The following is an 18225-nucleotide window of genomic DNA, read 5'->3' as shown; positions in this document are numbered from 1 at the left end:
AAGGATTCTGAGGCTTCATCTGACATACTTTGGACATGTTGTAAGGAGAGACAGGTCCTTGGAGAGAGACATCATGCTTGGTAAAGTGGAGGAACAGCGCAGGAGGGGAAGACCCTCTATGAGATGGATTGATTCAGTTACTGGGGTAGTCGGGATGGGTGTGTCAGAGGCCATGCGATTGGCACAGGATAGAGCAGGGTTTAGGGCTGTTGTACATAGGGTCGCTATGAGTCGCAAATGACTCAATGGCACATAACAACAATTGTCCTTCCACAATAAACTAATTAACAATCCCCAAATAAGTCAAATAATTTTACACTTTTCATATAATATTCCTTTTTCCTAAGGCACCTTTCCTCCTTGTGTCATCATTGTGATGGATTCCTGCATCATTTAAGATTCAGTTCACTCCCCAGGAGATTGATGCTTTTTCAATTCCCATCACAACACCCTCTTCCCATTCCTATCATAACTCTTTTTAACATGTAGCAAGACATCTGGTACACACAGCACCAAATCTTTATTGGAAAGAAAAGTTATTATAAGAATCCAAATAATTTAGATGTGACTAATAACCTAACAACAGGAAGAAAGAAAAGGGAAGTTAGAAATCACTAGTTTTTTTCTTCCTTTGTGATCAAACCAGTTCCTTGCATTTATTCTTTTTTCTTTTGGGTCTTGCAGGTGGTGAGGATCCAGAGAAGTTGAGCCAGGCCTTGTTAAAGAATGGCCATACCATCCCCGTTGGGAGTACCCGATCTGTAAGTCCAGTCCAAGAAGAGGAAGAGCCCGGAAAAGCAACAAGTCTTAGGAAAACTGCTTCAGAAGACGATCCAAAGAAGCGGCTAGGTAAGAAACTGAATTCTAGGTTAAAGAGCCATAGTACAATTGCATTTACATGAGGCGTTTGCAAAAGTAGGGACAAATGAAATTAAAGAGAATTGTTTTTTACTGGTAGTTCCCCAACTAATTGCAACTTTGAGTGGAATTTTATGGTCCTTGATTATCTCCTTCACTAAAAACCTAAATTTGTGATTTTCAAGGAAGGAAGGAAGAGGTTATTAAATAACAGCTACCTGTAGGATTCTTTTTTCAAGCTACACATACCTCTTCCTCCGTTTAAGAAATTCTGATGTACTTATTCCATAGGTTTGTGTGTGTGTGAAATACTGCTGAGGTGAACTATTTACTCATTGGAAAAGCATCAAATTCCAAAAAGTACATTGAAATTGAAAGACATTGACAAATGTTGTTTGAAAACTAACCTGTAAATTGAGTAATTGGTGGGTGGTGCTAACAATGTAGATTATCTCGTTCTGTCAGTCTCTGGTTTTTTTCCTTTCTTTGCTTTTAAATCACATCTCTTATTATTACAGGCTCAACTGGAAGCCAGCCTAATTCGGAAATAGACTCTTTTCCTGAAAATGTGCCCAAACCACCTTTACTTCCCCCTAAACGACGACTCTTATCCTCTTCTTATGAAGCAAATGAAGTGCATACAAAGGATGCTTCTTCTGGCAACTCAACAAGATCGGTCTCTTCCACTTCTGCTTCTACCACCACAGTGCCTGCGGCCACACACTTACCAAAAACTGTTAATGCCTCTCTCACCCCATTCCCAGCACCCAGAACTCTGCCTGCTGCTCCTGGCAGCGTTAACACTACTGCCACCCCAAGCATTGCACATACAGTCCCTGCCAAGCAGCCCCCTGTGCCTCCCCCTAAACCAACTCACAGAAATAGCAGCCCTGTCATTGGTAAGTCCTCAAAGATTCTGTTGTGTTATTTTGTGTTATATTTTGGATGGTTAATTATTAGATAACTAGTATAGCATTGACTTTTGTCTGTGAAAGAGCTCTCCATATCTCATCCTTTTAAATATGTTCGGTATAGGGAAAGGTTTTAAAAATGAGACAGATAGCTCTGAATGGAAACAGGCTGAGATGATACCTCAATCCAAGTTTTAGGGGATTACTTTCAGTAACAGTGTTCCTTTAACACTATATGTAATTGGAACTTCGATAGGTGAAAATCACAGTATGTTTAGCCTGACAGAAATTAATCTGTGATACCTGCTGAAAAAATTTAAAAGCAGCAAAGCAAGCTCTTCAAATAAAAAGGGCTTTTTTTAAACTGACTGTAAGCCACCTTATGCATCATTCAGTATGGACTGAAGCTCAATGTCAAGAAGACAAAGATTCTCACCACTGGACCAATTGGTAGCATCAGGATGGAAGGCGAAGAGATTGAGATTGTTCACAGCTTCAGTTTGCTCAGCTCCATGGTCAACACTCTTGGCACCAGCAGCCAGGAAATCAAAAAACATATTGCGATGGGAAAGTCTGCTGTTAGGGACCTCTCTAAAGTACTCAAGAGCAACGGTGTCTCTCTGGAGATTAAGGTGCATCTGATACAGGCCATGGCCTTTGCAATCACTTGTTATGCATCAGAGAGTTGGACAGTGACTAGGGAGGACAGAAGGAGAATTGATGCCTTTGAGCTGTGGTGCTGGAGAAGAGTATTGAATGTACCCTGGCTGCCAAGAAAACAAACAGATTCATCCTGGCGAGGGTTAAACCAAGCTACTCCTTGGAGACAAGGATTCTGGGGCTTTGTCTGACATACTTTGGGTTTGTTGCAAGGAGGGACAGGTCCTTAGAGAGGGACATCATGCTTGGGAGGGTAGAGGGACGGCGCAAGAGGCAAAGACCCTCCCTCTATGAGATGGATTGATTCAGTGACTGGGGTAATCACGATGGGTGTGCCAGAGGCAGTGCGTTTGGCATAGGATAGAGCAGGGTTTAGGACTGTTGTACATGTAAACGACTCAACGGCACATAACAACAACAACATAAGCCACCAGTGCCTTCCTTCAGCATAAATAAGTGTAACTTTTGATACTTTTTCTGGCATAGTACCTTTGTTGTGAACTGCTGACAGTATGATGTAATTTGCCCTGATAAAATCATATTTTGTCATGGGAGAGTTATTTTTTTTTTTTTAAATTTTTTTGTCATGGGAGAGTTAAAGATGTTACTTTCAAAAAGTAAATGGTGAAAGAGAAAGTAAGGGGGGAAATGAGTAATTTTTTTATGGTTTAGTGAGTAGTTGTTTTTGTTTTGTTTTGTTTTGTTTTTATTATTTTTGTTTGTGTGTACCATTAAATTTACTCTGACTGGTACAGGAGGAGATTGCCCCTCCTTCTCCAGCAGAGTATCTGATGGATTTGAACTGCACGCCTCTGGTATTGCAGTGCAGCTTCTTGCCACTACACCACCAGAGCTCTGGTTTAGAGAGTTTTTATACTTACCTGCAGTATCAATTTAGATCTATGTGCTGTAGATACATGTGTACTTTCTGAGAGGAATTTTAGGAAAAAAAGGAAGGCAGACTAAATACTTCAGGGCTAATGAAAGAAGCCAATGTATAATGTAGCTTTATAGAAAATGATACTAGTGCTGCTTAAAGTTCTTAATGACTGGAGGACTTGAAAAAGGGGAAGGACTTCTTAAATGTCCAATACCGCCAAATTGGGTGGAGTAAGTAGGACCTTGAAAAACAGGCTTAGAATTCACTGTGAGTGTGACAAGAAAGAGTATCTTGATTGAAAACAGGAAGGAGATTGTTATTATTATCTTTATCATTGTCATCATCATCATCACTATGCTGGATGGATAGTACCATACTGACTTATCTCTGAGGAACTTGAGATTTCACATACTTATTTTCAAAACCACCTGATGAATTAGGAAACTGATTTTATCTGTTATATAGACAGTACAATTAGGACATGAAAATTGTGACTCAGAGTTGCATTTAGTAAGAGATAGAAACTGAACACAGCTTTCCAACTCTGCTGTTGAGTCTATACCTCCATTTCTAAGCTGATGTTTCCATAAGAATCACTTGAAGGGCATCTTAAAACATGGATTACCACGCCCCACCACTATAGTTTCTGAGTCTATAAAATCTGAGGTCCAGAACAGAAAGAAAACATTTTGCCCTGGAGTGGATTCCAATTCACAGTGACTCTGTGGACCGAGTGGAATTGCCCCAAACGTTCCCAGGCTATAAATCTACAGAAGCAAGATGCCACATCTTTCTCCTGCTGGGTGACTGGTGGGTTCAGATTGTAGACCTTTGGGTTAGCCGTCAAGCATTTAACCACCATCCCACGTTAAGTCTATTGTTTTTATGTGCTGTTGAGTCAACTCCAACTCATAGCAACCCTGTATACAACAGCTCTGAACCCTGCTCTACCTTGAGCCAGTTTCTTTGTTCTGACACACCTAACCCCCATTACCCCAGTCACTGAGTCAATCCATCTCTTGTGATGTCCCTCCACCCTTCCAAGCATGACGTCCCTCTCCAGGGACTGGTTCCTCCTTGCAACATGCCCAGAGTATGTCAGAACCTTGCCTCCAAGGAGCTTCCTGGTTTCACTCTCTCCAGGACCAACCTGTTTGTTTTCTTAGTAGTCCATGGAATATTTAATACTTCTCCAGCACAACTCAAAGGCATCAAGTCTTCTTCTGTCATCTCTAGTCATTGTCCAGTTCTCTTATGCATAACAAGTAATTGCGAAGACCATGGTCTGAACCAGGTGCACCTTAGTCTCTAGATTGACATCATTGTTCTTGCAGGAGTCTGTAATTTGTAGCCTGAGAATTTATATTTCTAGTAAATCCCAGATGATGCTGACATGGTTAATTTGGGACTCACATTTAAAATCACTTTTCTAGGCCAGTAATTCCCCACCTTTTTCAAGGTAAGGCACACAGATGTATAAATGGTAATATATTAACAATACATTCTTCATTAGACTGCTAATCATATGGTTGACAGTTTAAATCCACTAGTTACTTCTCAGGAGAGAAATAAGGTAGTAAAATTTTACAGTCTGAAATCATTGGAAGGTGGCAATGGATTGGTTTGGGTTTAGTTGTGAATAACACTAATCACTAACTGAAGAAATCAGTATCAGTCCATGACTGGTCTTCAATAGAAGGAAGAAATAGGACAGACAGTTCACAGAGTTAGATTTTAGTTAGATTAGATCTAAAAACTATGCTTTATTCTAAAATTAAGACTTTAGTGTTAAAATGCTATACCTTTCATGAATGGATGATGATCATAGGTGGTTTATTTCTTGGTAAGCCTTACTTAGAAATATTAAAAATAGACATCCTAAGGCTGGTTGAGTATTTTTTAATTGAAATTTTAATGAAAGTTTCTAGAGACTTTGAATTTACATTCATTCATTGTTGCACATTTTCCTCCCTGCCCATGCCTCCCCCAGTTGGTTTTTCTCTTTGAAAAGTTAAAGAAAACCCCAAACGATAAAACCTTCCATGATTATACAATCCCTCCCTCAAGTCCACTCCCCCATGAAGCTCTCATTCTGGACTCTTGTCATGAAAATAAAACCTAGTCATATATTCCTTTCAAACAGTTCTCTTCCTCATCTGTTTCAGTGCAGTATACATTATTTAAACCCTCTTTTCTTAGATTCCTCCTAACCCCAATGTCAGTCCTGTTTTATAACAGTGGCATTATGCAGTGTTTATCCCTTTGTGACTTGTTTCATTCAGCGTAATATCCTCCAGGATCACCCATTTTGTATAATATTTTATGAGTTCCTTGTTTTTCAGTACAGCATAGTATTCCATTGTGTAAATATACCACAGCTTCTCTATCCATTCAGGTTTTGATGGGCACTTGGGTTGTGGTTGATATTTTTTTTTAAGTTTTGTCAGTTCATCCAGTTCAAAAAGGTAGAAACCATGCTTTAGACAGTTCTGCTAACTTCTACAAGCATAGCATAGGGTATCAAGACTGAGAAAAGGCCACAAAAAATAACTGAGTAAATAAAGATAATTTGAAACCCCATCAGGAACATTCTGGCTTTCTCTCCACCCCCACCCCACAGAATTATTGTCAAAGGTTATGAGTACAGTATGTGTTCCAAAGTTTATGTCTTTAGCAGCTTAAGATGTATACTTTTTATCAATAGAAACAAACATTAAAATATTCAAACTTGTATTTCTAGGGATAGATTCTGTTATAAATTGTCAGTCAACTTATTTTTAGAGGTAGCAAAAGTGTAATCTACAAATAATACCTCTTCCATTGATCATAAAGTTAGGATTTTTTGTGTGTTGCAATATTTTCCTATAAAGTCCTTTTTAAAATTGACTTGTAATGACTGACATTAAGATATTAGGACATTGCAGGGGAAGGGGTGGGCAGGGAGAAAAATGCAACACTGAATGAATGGAAATCAGAATCTCTGTAAATGTTCATTAAAATTAATAATGTAAATATAAAAAAAAATTAGGACATTAGTTAGCCTTTCAATTTTAATGCCTCCAAGGAAATAACATACAGACAAGTAAATTTTTATTTCATGGAAACTTCTTTTGGAAAGTTCTTTTGTCCAGGAAAAATACATTGAGACAGTTTAGGAGCCTACTGAATAGTCAGAAACAAGGAGTTTATATGGAGGGTTAGCAACTCGCTGTCAAGAGCACTGTTATTCTGTACGGTTGATCCCTATATCATGTCTTGGTCTACAACTTTTCGGGTGCTCCAAAGAGACTTTTCTGAGTCAGTGTGGGTTTGAGAAAACGTAACTTTCATAATATCAGTCAAGAGCCTCCAAACTAATAAACATTATACTAGATGCCAGACCTATGCTGAGTTCTGTCCTGATGGAGACAAGGATAGCCCTGTAATCAAGGAGCCCATAGTATAGTGGGCAAGCAGTGGGATCCAGAAGACCGAACAATATTATTAAGTTTATTGCAATTTCACAATCCAAAGCTGAGCAATCTAGATACCATTATTTGCAGGAATATAATAATGCCCAGTAAGGTTTGTTTTGTTAATTGCATTCTACAGATTTAAATTTTTATAGAATAATATTATAAAAAGAGCCTTCCCTTTTTCTCTCTCTACTCATAATAACTTTTTCTATGTAAGATCAAGCCAAATAATTTTTTTTAGTATAAGATATCTAGGGAATGGCAAAACCATGACATTGATATTTGCCTTTATTCTGAGCTAAGCACTTAATTGAAAAGTCATCTTAAACTGAGATAATACTCTTTCTTTTCTAGCTGAACTATCCCAAGCAATAAACAGTGGTACATTATCAAAACCATCCCCACCCTTACCACCTAAGAGAGGCATTCCATCAGCCTTGGTATCTGCCTCAGAGTCTGCTGCCACTGCTGTCACAAAAGCACCAAGTGATCGGAGAGAGAAGAATGCATGCCCTGCAGTCTCTGTACCGCTGCTGCTGATCCCACCTCGTTCTCCATCACCCCCACTGCCTACTCATGTGCCTCCAGAGCCCCCACACTCCCCTCCAGTTCCCTCAAAGACTTTTCAAATTGTGCCAGAAGTGGATTTTCCTCCTTCCACAGAACTACCCCAGGAGGTTCCTCAGCAGGAAGATCAGAGAAACGATATACCCAAAAGGATGTTGGAACATAATTTTAGGGAACCCCACATACCCTCTAGACTGCCCCCACTCCCACTGCATATTCGAATCCAGCAGGCTCTGACCAGCCCATTGCCTGTTACTCCTCCCCTGGAGGGCTGTCATAGAGCTCATTCGTTGCTCTTCGAGAACAGTGACTTTTCTGAGGACACCAGTACTCTGGGTCGGACCAGGTCACTTCCCATCACTATTGAAATGCTGAAAGTGTGAGTACCTTTAAAACTTGTCTCTTGCTGCTGCTTCTTTCCTCTTGGTACCCTTACTTAGAAAATAGGACTTAAAAAATAAAATGCCAATAAATTTAAAGTAAAAAGAATATCCTCTGGCAAGTTCTAGGATTTGAATTTTTTAATTTATATGTTTTCCCAGGACATAGTTCCAAGATTACTTAAAAATTACAAACTTAGGAAAAATAAAACTGTTCAATTTATATGATACAAGGGAGGCAGTATGATGCTTAGAACATTAGCCTTGAAGTAATAATATATCCTTGGCTTCACATCCCAGCTTTATGGCATATTTAATAGCTTCTAGTATTCTAACCTCCATGACCTCCCTGTTCTATAGTTGTATGATCTGTAATTGAGACCATTACTTTACCTTGTAAGTTTTGTGAGCATAAAAGAGGAATTATTAATTCTTTTATTCAGGAACTTTCTTATAGCTCTTAAGCCATTTGCTTAGGAAATCACTTTATGTAATTAATTATGTAATTATTGTAATTGTTCAGTCCAGATGATGAAGAGGAGGAGGAGCAAACCCACCCATTGGCTTTCAGTGAAAACATGGCACCTACCTCAGTCATTCCTAAGCTATCACAGTGTCTGCAGGAGGAGGAGGAAGAGAAGGAAAGTGACTCCGATTCAGAGGGTCCCATTAGGTACCGAGACGAAGAGGATGAAGATGAAAGCCAACACAGTAAGAAAGGGAGGGAAAATCAAAAGAGAAAGTGCTTTTTCTGGTAAAGCTAGCTACTTGCTGTCTTAGCAAGTGTAAGATGAATAGAAATGGGCACCCTTGCCATCTGGCTGGCTGGTTTTAGAGCCACTGTAATGGACTTCTTGCTCCTGTTGTTAATACACTAAGATTAGCCAAGGAGTGAGACCTAAGTGGCTTGTTCAGATAAAAAAAAAAAGCTGTTTGTCTTAATGATATTAAGAATATTTAGTAGAGAAATACTGGCACATGGACTATGTTCATGGGCCTGTACACACACAAAAAAAACCCAAAACCATGATTTTGCACACAAATCTTTGTGAGTTTTGGATTTCTAATTCCTAAACAGGAAAGCAAATTTAAGACCAGGTGTATTCTTAGGTGTGTTGCGGGGGTGGGGGAACCCTAAACATAGAATAATTAAGAATCCTATTTCATGTTTAGATGATTTCTGCTCTAACAGCTCCAAGGGGAAAATTGTAGAGAAAAGATAAAAGGTCACATTTAACCATAGGAACATCTAGCTCAAAGAATCTTTAGATCTCTTCATCTTTCATCTGTGTTTGAATAGATCATTTGAAGTCAAGTACATAGTGGAATGTTATATTATGCTGTGTTTGTTCAGAGTCCTTACGAGGCTCCAGGTGAGGTTGAAGCTTTGGCTTCAAGTCTCAAGGTTTTACATTATTGGTTTGTTAGGCATTTTTTTTCTCCTTATCCAAAGGTGCTCTGGCCAACAAAGTGAAGAGGAAAGACACTTTAGCCATGAAATTGAACCACAAAAACAGTGAGCTTGAATTGAACCTGAATTCATGGCCCCGAAAAAGCAAAGAGGAGTGGAATGAAATAAGGCACCAAATTGGGAAGACACTGATCCGGTAGGCCTGTGTTGAAAGGAGATTGATTGATTGATTGATTGATTGATTGATTGATTATGCCAATATGTGTTAGAGACTTATTTTATGTAGCATTCATTTTCCATCCGCTTCCTCCTGAGATCTCCATTCTCTTATTAAAAACTATGGTGGGGAAAAGCCATAGGTAGAAAACCATGGACAAAGCACAGTCAGCAGTCTTAACACTTAAGGATTTGTTCTAACCTGTATGTATAGTGTACAGGGTTGGCTTAAAGATAGTAGTTTGGTCTTCGGAGCAGAATGGAGACCTCAAAATAATCATACAAAAAGTATGTACGTTTTTTAAGTACATATTGGACATGATTGGGTATCTTCTAAGAATTTAGAGACTAAGGAACTAGAGGGCACTCCAAGCTTTAAACTTTAAAATGGCCATAGGTAGTGTAAAAGTATCTAGAAATGTCAGAGTTTATCCTAGGACAGGAGCAGTTTCTCACATTTTTTTAAATCCATATCTTCAGCCACCAAGTACTGATCCAGTAATAGATCACATCTGTATTTTTATTCTGTCTTTCGTACTCATTCTGTGTAACTACCTCCTTTGTATTAGTATATGTTACCATACTTTTCAGTGATAATATTTTCTCATATCATCTGGAGCGAAAAGCATGATGAAGACTGAGTGCAGGTCAACTTCCCATAAAATCCAAGTCTTTAGATTTTTGCCCCACTTACATATTTCTCTTGAACAAAAGAAAAAGGTAAAAACCTTGGCATTTCCTTACAAAATAATCAACTCAGGAAATTCATGAATTAAAATACTTTCTTCTTTATCTCAAACACAAGGGGTGGCCTAGTGGGTAAGAAGTTATGCTACTAAACCCAAAACTTGTGGTTCAAATCCACCATCTGCCCCTCAGGAGAAGCTGATGGACAGTCTCCTGCAGTGCAATTTACAGTCTCGTATAACTTGCTGGAGGTGAAGTCATCTATGAGTTGGCTCCAACTCAGAGGCGGAGAATTGAGTTGTATTGCCCCCTGGCTTTGTTGTACACGTTGTGTCTAGGAACAAATTTAGTCATTTTTTTCTTCTGGATCTTTCTTTTTAATGTGGAAATATTTCTGTATAACTTTTTTAACTTTTAAAATTATTATTATTATTATTATTATTTTGTTTTTGTGTCCCGTCAAATTGGATCTGAATTGTACAGGAGGAGATTGCACCTCCTTCTCCAGCAGAACATCTGGTGGATTTGAACCGTGCACCTCAGATTGCAGTGCAGCTTCTTGCCAGTAGGCCACCAGAGCTCCCTGAGATCTTTCTGTATAAAGATAGAAAGTGGATAGGTTACTGGTTACAGCCAACTGGAGAAAGGTCTTTCTGAACTGAAGAAAATTTATTTTACAAGTTCATTTTATATGCATAAATTTTATTTCAAGGCAGGGGAAGTAGATACTGACATGTCTTGGAACAGATAAAAGGGATATGAGTATGTGTGTGAGAGAAAAAGAGATGATGACACCTAAAATGATGTCCAGTTCTTTCCATGAAGGAAAAATCCTCAGTGTTTTAGCTAGTGTTAGGTAAAATAAGATATATAACTTACTAACTTGTAGGCTTAGAATGAAAGATAACTTTTTTACTTAAACAGAATAGTCAATCTTTATGAATTCTATAGTCTCTCTGTTGTTAAAAAGAAATACTAGAAGGAAGAGACATGGAAACTTCCCCTTGCTGTGACAATGGTCATACCTCAAAGGACACTGCAATGGAAATCAGTCTGGTTATCATACATGTGGACATGGTGCCTGAGGTCACCTGAGAGAAGACTAGGGGTCTAGTCCTTTACACAGAAGATCTAGTAGTTAGTATATGTTCTTATTATGTATTTTTTGTTTGGGGAGAAAAAAAAGGTCAAACTGTGAAATTTTTGTGACAATTCAGACTACAGAATTGTCTAAACTATGGTGGGAAAAGCCATAGGGAGAAAACCATGGACAAAGCACAGTATAATCAGTCTAACACTTAAGGATTTGTTCTAACCTGTATGTATAGTATACAGGGTTGGCTTAAAGGTAGTCAGTTTAGTCTCTGGAGCATGATGGAGAACTCAAAAAATGTGTTGATATTTTTAGGTGCTGTCAAGTTGCTAGAGATGGATTAAAAGGGGGGTGGGGGGAGTTAGACTTCATCAGAATGTCTTTTCTTTAGAGAACAAACACTATTATTATATAAAATATCTCAGTCTACATTCTGATTTCCTGAATCAGAATTCCTACTAGCGTGCCTAGGGAAAACTGGACTCACAAATCCAGTATAAACCCTTCCATTTTACTGATGAGAATCTTGAGGAGGGTATGCAGAAGTATATATTTGTGGGGGAAGAATGAGTGGCAGGACTATTTGATGTTAGAGCTAGAACTAGAATCCCAACATTATGTTTGTCTGTACAATTCTTTTTATCTCGATAATTGTGTTAACATTTTCAGTGTGGATATTTTTTCATAATATTTGAAACAGGTAAAGAAATGAAATATCAAACAAGTTTGAAAATTTATTAATTTCTTACTAACATTAGAGAGATAAATAAAAACTAAGGAAAAAAATATTTTTAAATAATATTGCGAGGTTTAACACAGACAGTAACTTATATTTATCTCCTCTTTAGTCGGCTAAGTCAAAGACCAACACCAGAAGAACTAGAACAACGAAATATTCTGCAACGTAAGTCCAGCTATGGGATTAAAGCTGTGTAGATTTTCTTTGCATATTTCTTATTTTAATGTGCTTCACAAAGAAGAGAAACATAAGCATAAGGGTCAAACAAGTAGTCTAGCTGGAGGAGGACTATTGGGATATTTTTCTTGAAAATTTCATTCCTGTGCATTTCCTTTGAAAGACACTATTGTGATACTGTTTATATAGTTGGATACACAAAAGATACTTTTTTAAAAAAATTTTATTTATTTTTTTTAAATTTGTGTGTGTGTGTGTGTATGTACCGTCAAATCAGATCTGACTGGTACAGAAGGAGATTGTTCCTCCTTCTCCAGCAGAGCATCTGGTGGATTCGAACTGTGCACCTCTTGGATTGCCACTAACAAAAGATACTTTTAATGTTCTCACAGTACATTCTGGGACTACCTGGGTCATTTAGGGAGGATTTAACAATGTTCAGGAGGTGTGACCTAACTTTTTTCTGTTTTTTCTGGAACTAATATAGCAGCTTTGTGCCTTTTTAAAGAGGACTTTCTTATTCCTAATGGAGTCTAAGCACTGGAGTCCAAAATAAATCCCAAGTGTCTTAAAATCCCTATGTCTTTTATTCCTTAAGGGACTTGTAGTGTAATCCATAGGGAGCAGGACTATTAAACAAAGGCAGCACCCTTTCTTTTTTTAATAGTGGACTCACAATATTTGGTCCTTCAGTGCCTATCTTATTTCATTCAGCATAATATGCTCCAGATGAATCTATTTATTTGGTGTTTCTCAAAATCTCCCTTATTCTTTGTTATTGCATGGTATTATATACACCATAATTGATTTATCCTTCCATCTGTTGATATTACTTAACTCACTCTCATCTCTACTGCTCTCAGCAGTGCTGCAATTGACATAGGTGTCCCATTCTCCATTTTCAGGGGTTCCTCTTGAGCCAAGGTCTGCAGACTTTTTCTTAAAAAGCAAATAGTAAATATTTTCCACTTTATAGGCCAAGACATAAAATACGTAAATACTTACAAAGCCACTTCAAACTGTAAAGATGAGTCTTAGCTTATGAGTGGTTCAGACACAAGCAGCTGACCCAAATTTGGCACAACAGTTTGTTGACCCTGTTTGACTTTACTAATTGGCAAGAAAATTGTCTTCATTAACCATCCTCATACTTAATCTTGTATTCTGATTTGGAGCCTGTAAGATGTATCTTCATTGTAGTCACTAAAAAGTTCGATATGCATAGATTTATGTTGAAGTAATAATTTTTGTTTCTGACTCTAAACTATAGCTAAAAATGAAGCCGATCGTCAAGCAGAAAAACGAGAGATTAAACGCCGACTCACTAGAAAGGTACCTAGAAAGGCATATGTATGTGGACTTTTGTTTCTATCTATTATGTATTTAGATGACCTATTAGACTGAGAGGAAAAATAGTGTGACTTGAAGTGCCATGGATTGCTATGAGAACTTCAAGAGGATACAAGAAACAACACATTATCAATAACAAATATGTTGGTTGGTTGTTTTATCCTTTTCATTGTCTAAAGAAGACTTGGCAAAAGGAGGTACTTAGCACATATTTGAGTAAAGACATTTTTTGCTTTCCTTTGGTAGACCTACATTTTTTAAGAAGGTGGTAGCTATATCCTGCTTTAATGTGGGCAGTAATAGGAAGAGTATGTAGCGTTTGCAAAGCGAAATGGTTATTCTTTAATCAGAGGAAGAATTCACAAAAGTGGATTTTCAGTTTTTGTTCTTGGTCTTATTGTTGTTAGTTACCGTCAATTCAAGTACAGCTTATAATGAATGACCCTATAAATAGCAGATGTGAACCTTGTCCTAACCTCATCAACCTTGTGCCATTCTCATCATCACTGATACACTGCTGCAGTCCGAGAGGTCTTCCTCTCTTTTGCTGACTCTCCACCCTCCCAAGTATGATATGCTTTTGCAAGGAATAATAGCGTCCCCCAACAATATGTCCAAACAGTGAGACAAAGTTTACCATCCTTGCCTTCACGGAGCACTTCAGCTGCACCCTTTCCAAGACATCCCTGTTCCTTCTTTTGGCAGTCCATGGGATATTCAGTACTCTTCTCTAACACCACGACTTAAAGACATCAATTCTTCTCTCATCTAGAATCCAGCTTCATTAATTATTTGCTCAGCATAGATTGAATTAAAAAAAGTAATATATGCTGACTTTCAGTAGTACTTAAGAAATAGCCCCCGAAAAATTTACCATGATTTCTTCATGATCTGAATCACGTTGAAAGAATCCTTTCTATTCCAGACCTGTGTTAGTTTTTAAGCCCTCAAGTTAATCTTTTGCTCCTTTTCTTCCTACTATAATAGGTTGTGATTGTCTACTATAGATTATGATTTGGTCTAGATTTCTTAGAACTAATTAAAATCCCTAGGAGAGTTGGGTCTAAGTATTCTCTACCTCATTTCTCATCCTTCTTCCTTCCCTAAGACAGAGTAAATATTTATAAGCCCTGGGTGTATTTAACGCCTTCAGATTGTCTCAATTGTGCAGCCTGTAATCATTATTTTTACAGGATATGCAATCTTGAACATTTTTCATGTTGACAGGCTTGCCCTTCATATTAGCCACATGTTGCTTTCCTTTCAAATGCATTCATTTTTTTGTCCCTTTTATATTATACTAGATTATAATATTAAAGCCCTAACTGCTACTACCCAAAATGTGATACAGACAGAATCCACATCCCAGAATCACTAATCAGAATCTACATTTTAGCAATATTTAATAATACATGTTAAGTTTATAGAAACATTACAACAATGGTTCTCAATTGTAACTGTACTAATTGTGGCATCTACTTCCTAAACAACATGCCTCCAGAAGCTCTATAAATTTTGATAAATGTCGATAGTTATAGAAAGGCTTTTAGGCGTTTTGTTCATAGGATCACTGTGGGTCGTGCTTGACTCAAAGGCAATCAACAACAACAATGAGGGTTTTTTTTGTTTTTTTTGTTTAGTTTAGTTTTTTGGTTTTTTTTAACAATGAGGTTTTTAAAAACACTTAATTGGACTTACACAAAATCTATACCTAGACTAAGAGGCTATTGTTGGGACATAGCAAAGAATTACGGAATCGGATCATTTAAAATTGGGAAGGGTGTGCATCAGGGCTGTGTCCTCTCTCTGAACCTATTCAATCTGTTGTTGTTGTTGTTATGTGCCTTCCAGTCGTTTGCGACTCATAGCAACCCTATGTACAACAGCCCTAAACCCTGCTCTATCCTGTGCCAATCTCATTGCCTCTGACACACCCATCCCAATTACCCCAGTCACTGAATCAACCCACCTCATAAAAGGCCTTCCTCTCCTACTCCATCCCTCCACCCTCCCAAGCATAATGTCCCTCTCTGAGGACCTGTCCCTCCTTACAACATGCTTCGTCTGTTAGACGAAGCCTTAGAATCCTTGCCTCCAAGGAGCCGCCTGGTTTAACGCTCTCAGGATGAATCTATTTCTTTTCCTAGCAGTCGATGGTACCCTCAGTACTCTTCTTCGGCACCACAGCTCAAAGACATCAATTCTCCTTCTATCCTTCCTAGTCATTGTCCAACTCTCTGATGCATAACAAGTGATAGTAAAGACCATGGCCTGTATCAGATGCACCTTAGTCTCCAGAGAGACACCATTGCTCTTCAGTACTTTGGAGAGGTCCCTAACAGCAGACTTGCCCATCGCAATACATTTTTTTTATTTCCTGGCTACTGGTGCCAAGAGTGTTGACCGTGGAGCCAAGCAGACTAAAGTATGCTGAGCAAATCATTCAAGAAGCTAGACTTTATGAAGAAGGTGGGCATCAACATTGGAGAAAGGATCATTAATAACCTGCATTAGGCAGATGACATACCCTTGCTTGCTGAAAGTGAGGAAGACCTGAAATGCTTGCTGCAGAGGATCAAGGACTAACTGCATCCTTCAATATTTATTGCATCTCATATTTAAAAAAAAAAATTAAAAAAAAACCAAACAAAAAAACACCAAAATCCTTGCCACTGGACCAACACGTTGAAAGTGTCAACCATTTCATTTCATCTTGCTTGGAGCTTGGATCCACGTAAACACCCTTGGTACCAGCAGTCAGGAGAACAGCAGACGTATAGCTTTGGGAAAATCTGTCAGGGATCTCTCCAAAGTCCTGAAAAGCAGTGATGTCAGTCTAATGGCCCATTCAAGCCAGGCTTTCCAGTCACCTGCTATGCATTTGTGGGCTGGAGAGTGGTAGAGAAGAATGCTGGACTGTCAAAAGAACAGACAGATACATATTGGAGTGTTCTTTGGAGGCCCAAGTTGAAGCTTCTTCTCATGTTTTGGACATGTTGTTAGGAGAAGCTCTTTCTTGGAAAAGAACATCATGCTTGAAAAGATGGAGGGTCAGCAAAGGAGAACAGGACCCTCAATGAGACGGATTGGTACAGTGTCTGTACTGATGGATTCAAAGGTGTTGAGGATAGTTAAGGATGGCACAGGATAGGACAGAGTTCAGATCTATTTTTCATGGGGTTACTATGAGTCGTACTGGACAGCACTTAACAAATAACAACAAGGAGCTTTAAAATGAGGTTTAAAAACTATGAGATTTTAAATGAGATTTTTAAAACCTGCAATGTCCAGAATTGTTATAGCAACATCTCCGGAATTAGGATCCAGGCATCAGTGTTAGTTAAAACTCTCCAGGTGACATCAGTGTGCAGTGAAGGCTGGAGCATTGGGTTAGAGGTAATTTGAATGTGTAAGTGCTGCCTGATACAGCGCACTAAGAAGCTCCATTTCTTTCAGCTCAGTGAAAGACCAACTGTGGCTGAACTACTGGCCAGGAAGATTCTGAGGTTTAATGAGTATGTGGAAGTAACAGATGCTCAAGATTATGACAGGCGAGCTGACAAACCTTGGACCAAATTGACCCCTGCTGACAAGGTAACCAGAAAGCTTCCTTTTTATCTTGTTGGTTTTTTGTTGTGGTGTTTTGGGGTTTTATAACTATGAAAAAGCTTGCTTTTAAAATTCTTCCTTTTTGAGCCATAGTATCTCAGTGGCTAAAGCACTTGGCTACTCACCACAAAGTTGTTAGTTTAAACGCACCACCATTTCATGAGAAACATAGAAGTCCTATGGGGCTTCTACTCTACTTCTTCTCTACTCTCGTTATGGGTGACTGTGAGTTGGCATTTATTCAGTGGTAGTGGGTTCAAATACTAAGAGGGAACCATTAAAAATAAACACTTTTCTTTTTGTTATAATGTTGAAATTCAAATCAGGATACAAAATGCCAAAATGTAATTTAAAGAAAAGAAAATCCAAAGGAGAGGGAAGGGGAGGAGGGTAGAGAGGAGGTGAGAGAGGAGTTCCCAAAAGCGAAATTCAAGCCGGTTGAGAGACAGAAACGTTAGCTTCTGATTTCTGGGGAGATGGTGTGCAGAGGTTAGGTGTGAAGGTTCTATAAAGGATAGCAGAGCCTACAACAGTGCAGAAGACGGAAAAACAGTGGAGCGGCACTTACACTGGCCTTGTCGCAGCAAGGCGCAGGCGCAAATTCAAGCTTGGGGGCGTAAAGGGGTGGGGCTGCTGTCCACGTGGCGAAGCTGGGTGGGGCGGGGCGGGGCGGGGGCGGAGCAGGTCTCGCAAGGTCGCGCCCTACCTTGGCGGCCGACGCGGTGTCGTGCGCGCGCGGTTGTTCCTTTTTGGCGGCAGAAGGAGTCGCGCTCAAGCTTAGGGACGTGTGCCTCCACTCATAAGTCATGGAGGCGACTCAACTACAGTTGTTAGCGGCGGAAGCCTTGGGCCGGAGCCGCAAGTTTCTACTACCGCTACTGCTACTCCTACTGCCTACAGGAGTTTTGCAAGGCTTGGAGTCTGAGGAGAAGCCCCGGACCCAACTAGAAAAGTGCCACTTCTTTGCTGGCGGACAAGTGTACCCTGGGGAGCCCTCTCGAGTATCGGTCGCAAACCACTCCCTCCACCTCAGCAAAGCCAAGATTTCCAAGCCAGCACCTTACTGGGAAGGCACAGCTGTGATAAATGGAGAATTTAAGGAGCTCAAGTTAACTGATTATCGTGGGAAATACCTGGTCTTTTTCTTCTACCCACTTGATTTCACATTTGTGTGTCCAACTGAAATTATCGCTTTTGGTGATAGAATTGAAGAATTCAGATCTATAAATACT

General features: G+C 39.1%; 1 protein-coding gene across 1 annotated transcript in view; it reads left to right on the top strand.

Annotated features, from left to right (window-relative positions):
* PHACTR4 (phosphatase and actin regulator 4) overlaps positions 1-18225 on the top strand; it is a 95963-nt gene that overhangs the window by 65724 nt on the left and 12014 nt on the right. The window contains exons 5-12 of the mRNA XM_006883637.1: positions 685-849; positions 1377-1757; positions 7119-7710; positions 8235-8422; positions 9165-9318; positions 11967-12022; positions 13305-13366; positions 16841-16978. Of these exons, the coding sequence (XP_006883699.1) occupies positions 685-849; positions 1377-1757; positions 7119-7710; positions 8235-8422; positions 9165-9318; positions 11967-12022; positions 13305-13366; positions 16841-16978 (1736 nt within the window). The remainder of the gene's footprint in view (positions 1-684; positions 850-1376; positions 1758-7118; positions 7711-8234; positions 8423-9164; positions 9319-11966; positions 12023-13304; positions 13367-16840; positions 16979-18225) is intronic.

The sequence above is a fragment of the Elephantulus edwardii genome, unplaced genomic scaffold (genome assembly GCF_000299155.1).
Source record: "Elephantulus edwardii isolate Elephantulus edwardi_28Jun2011 unplaced genomic scaffold, EleEdw1.0 scaffold00028, whole genome shotgun sequence".
Classification (NCBI taxonomy): domain Eukaryota; kingdom Metazoa; phylum Chordata; class Mammalia; order Macroscelidea; family Macroscelididae; genus Elephantulus; species Elephantulus edwardii.
This window is presented reverse-complemented; position numbering and strand designations above follow the sequence as displayed.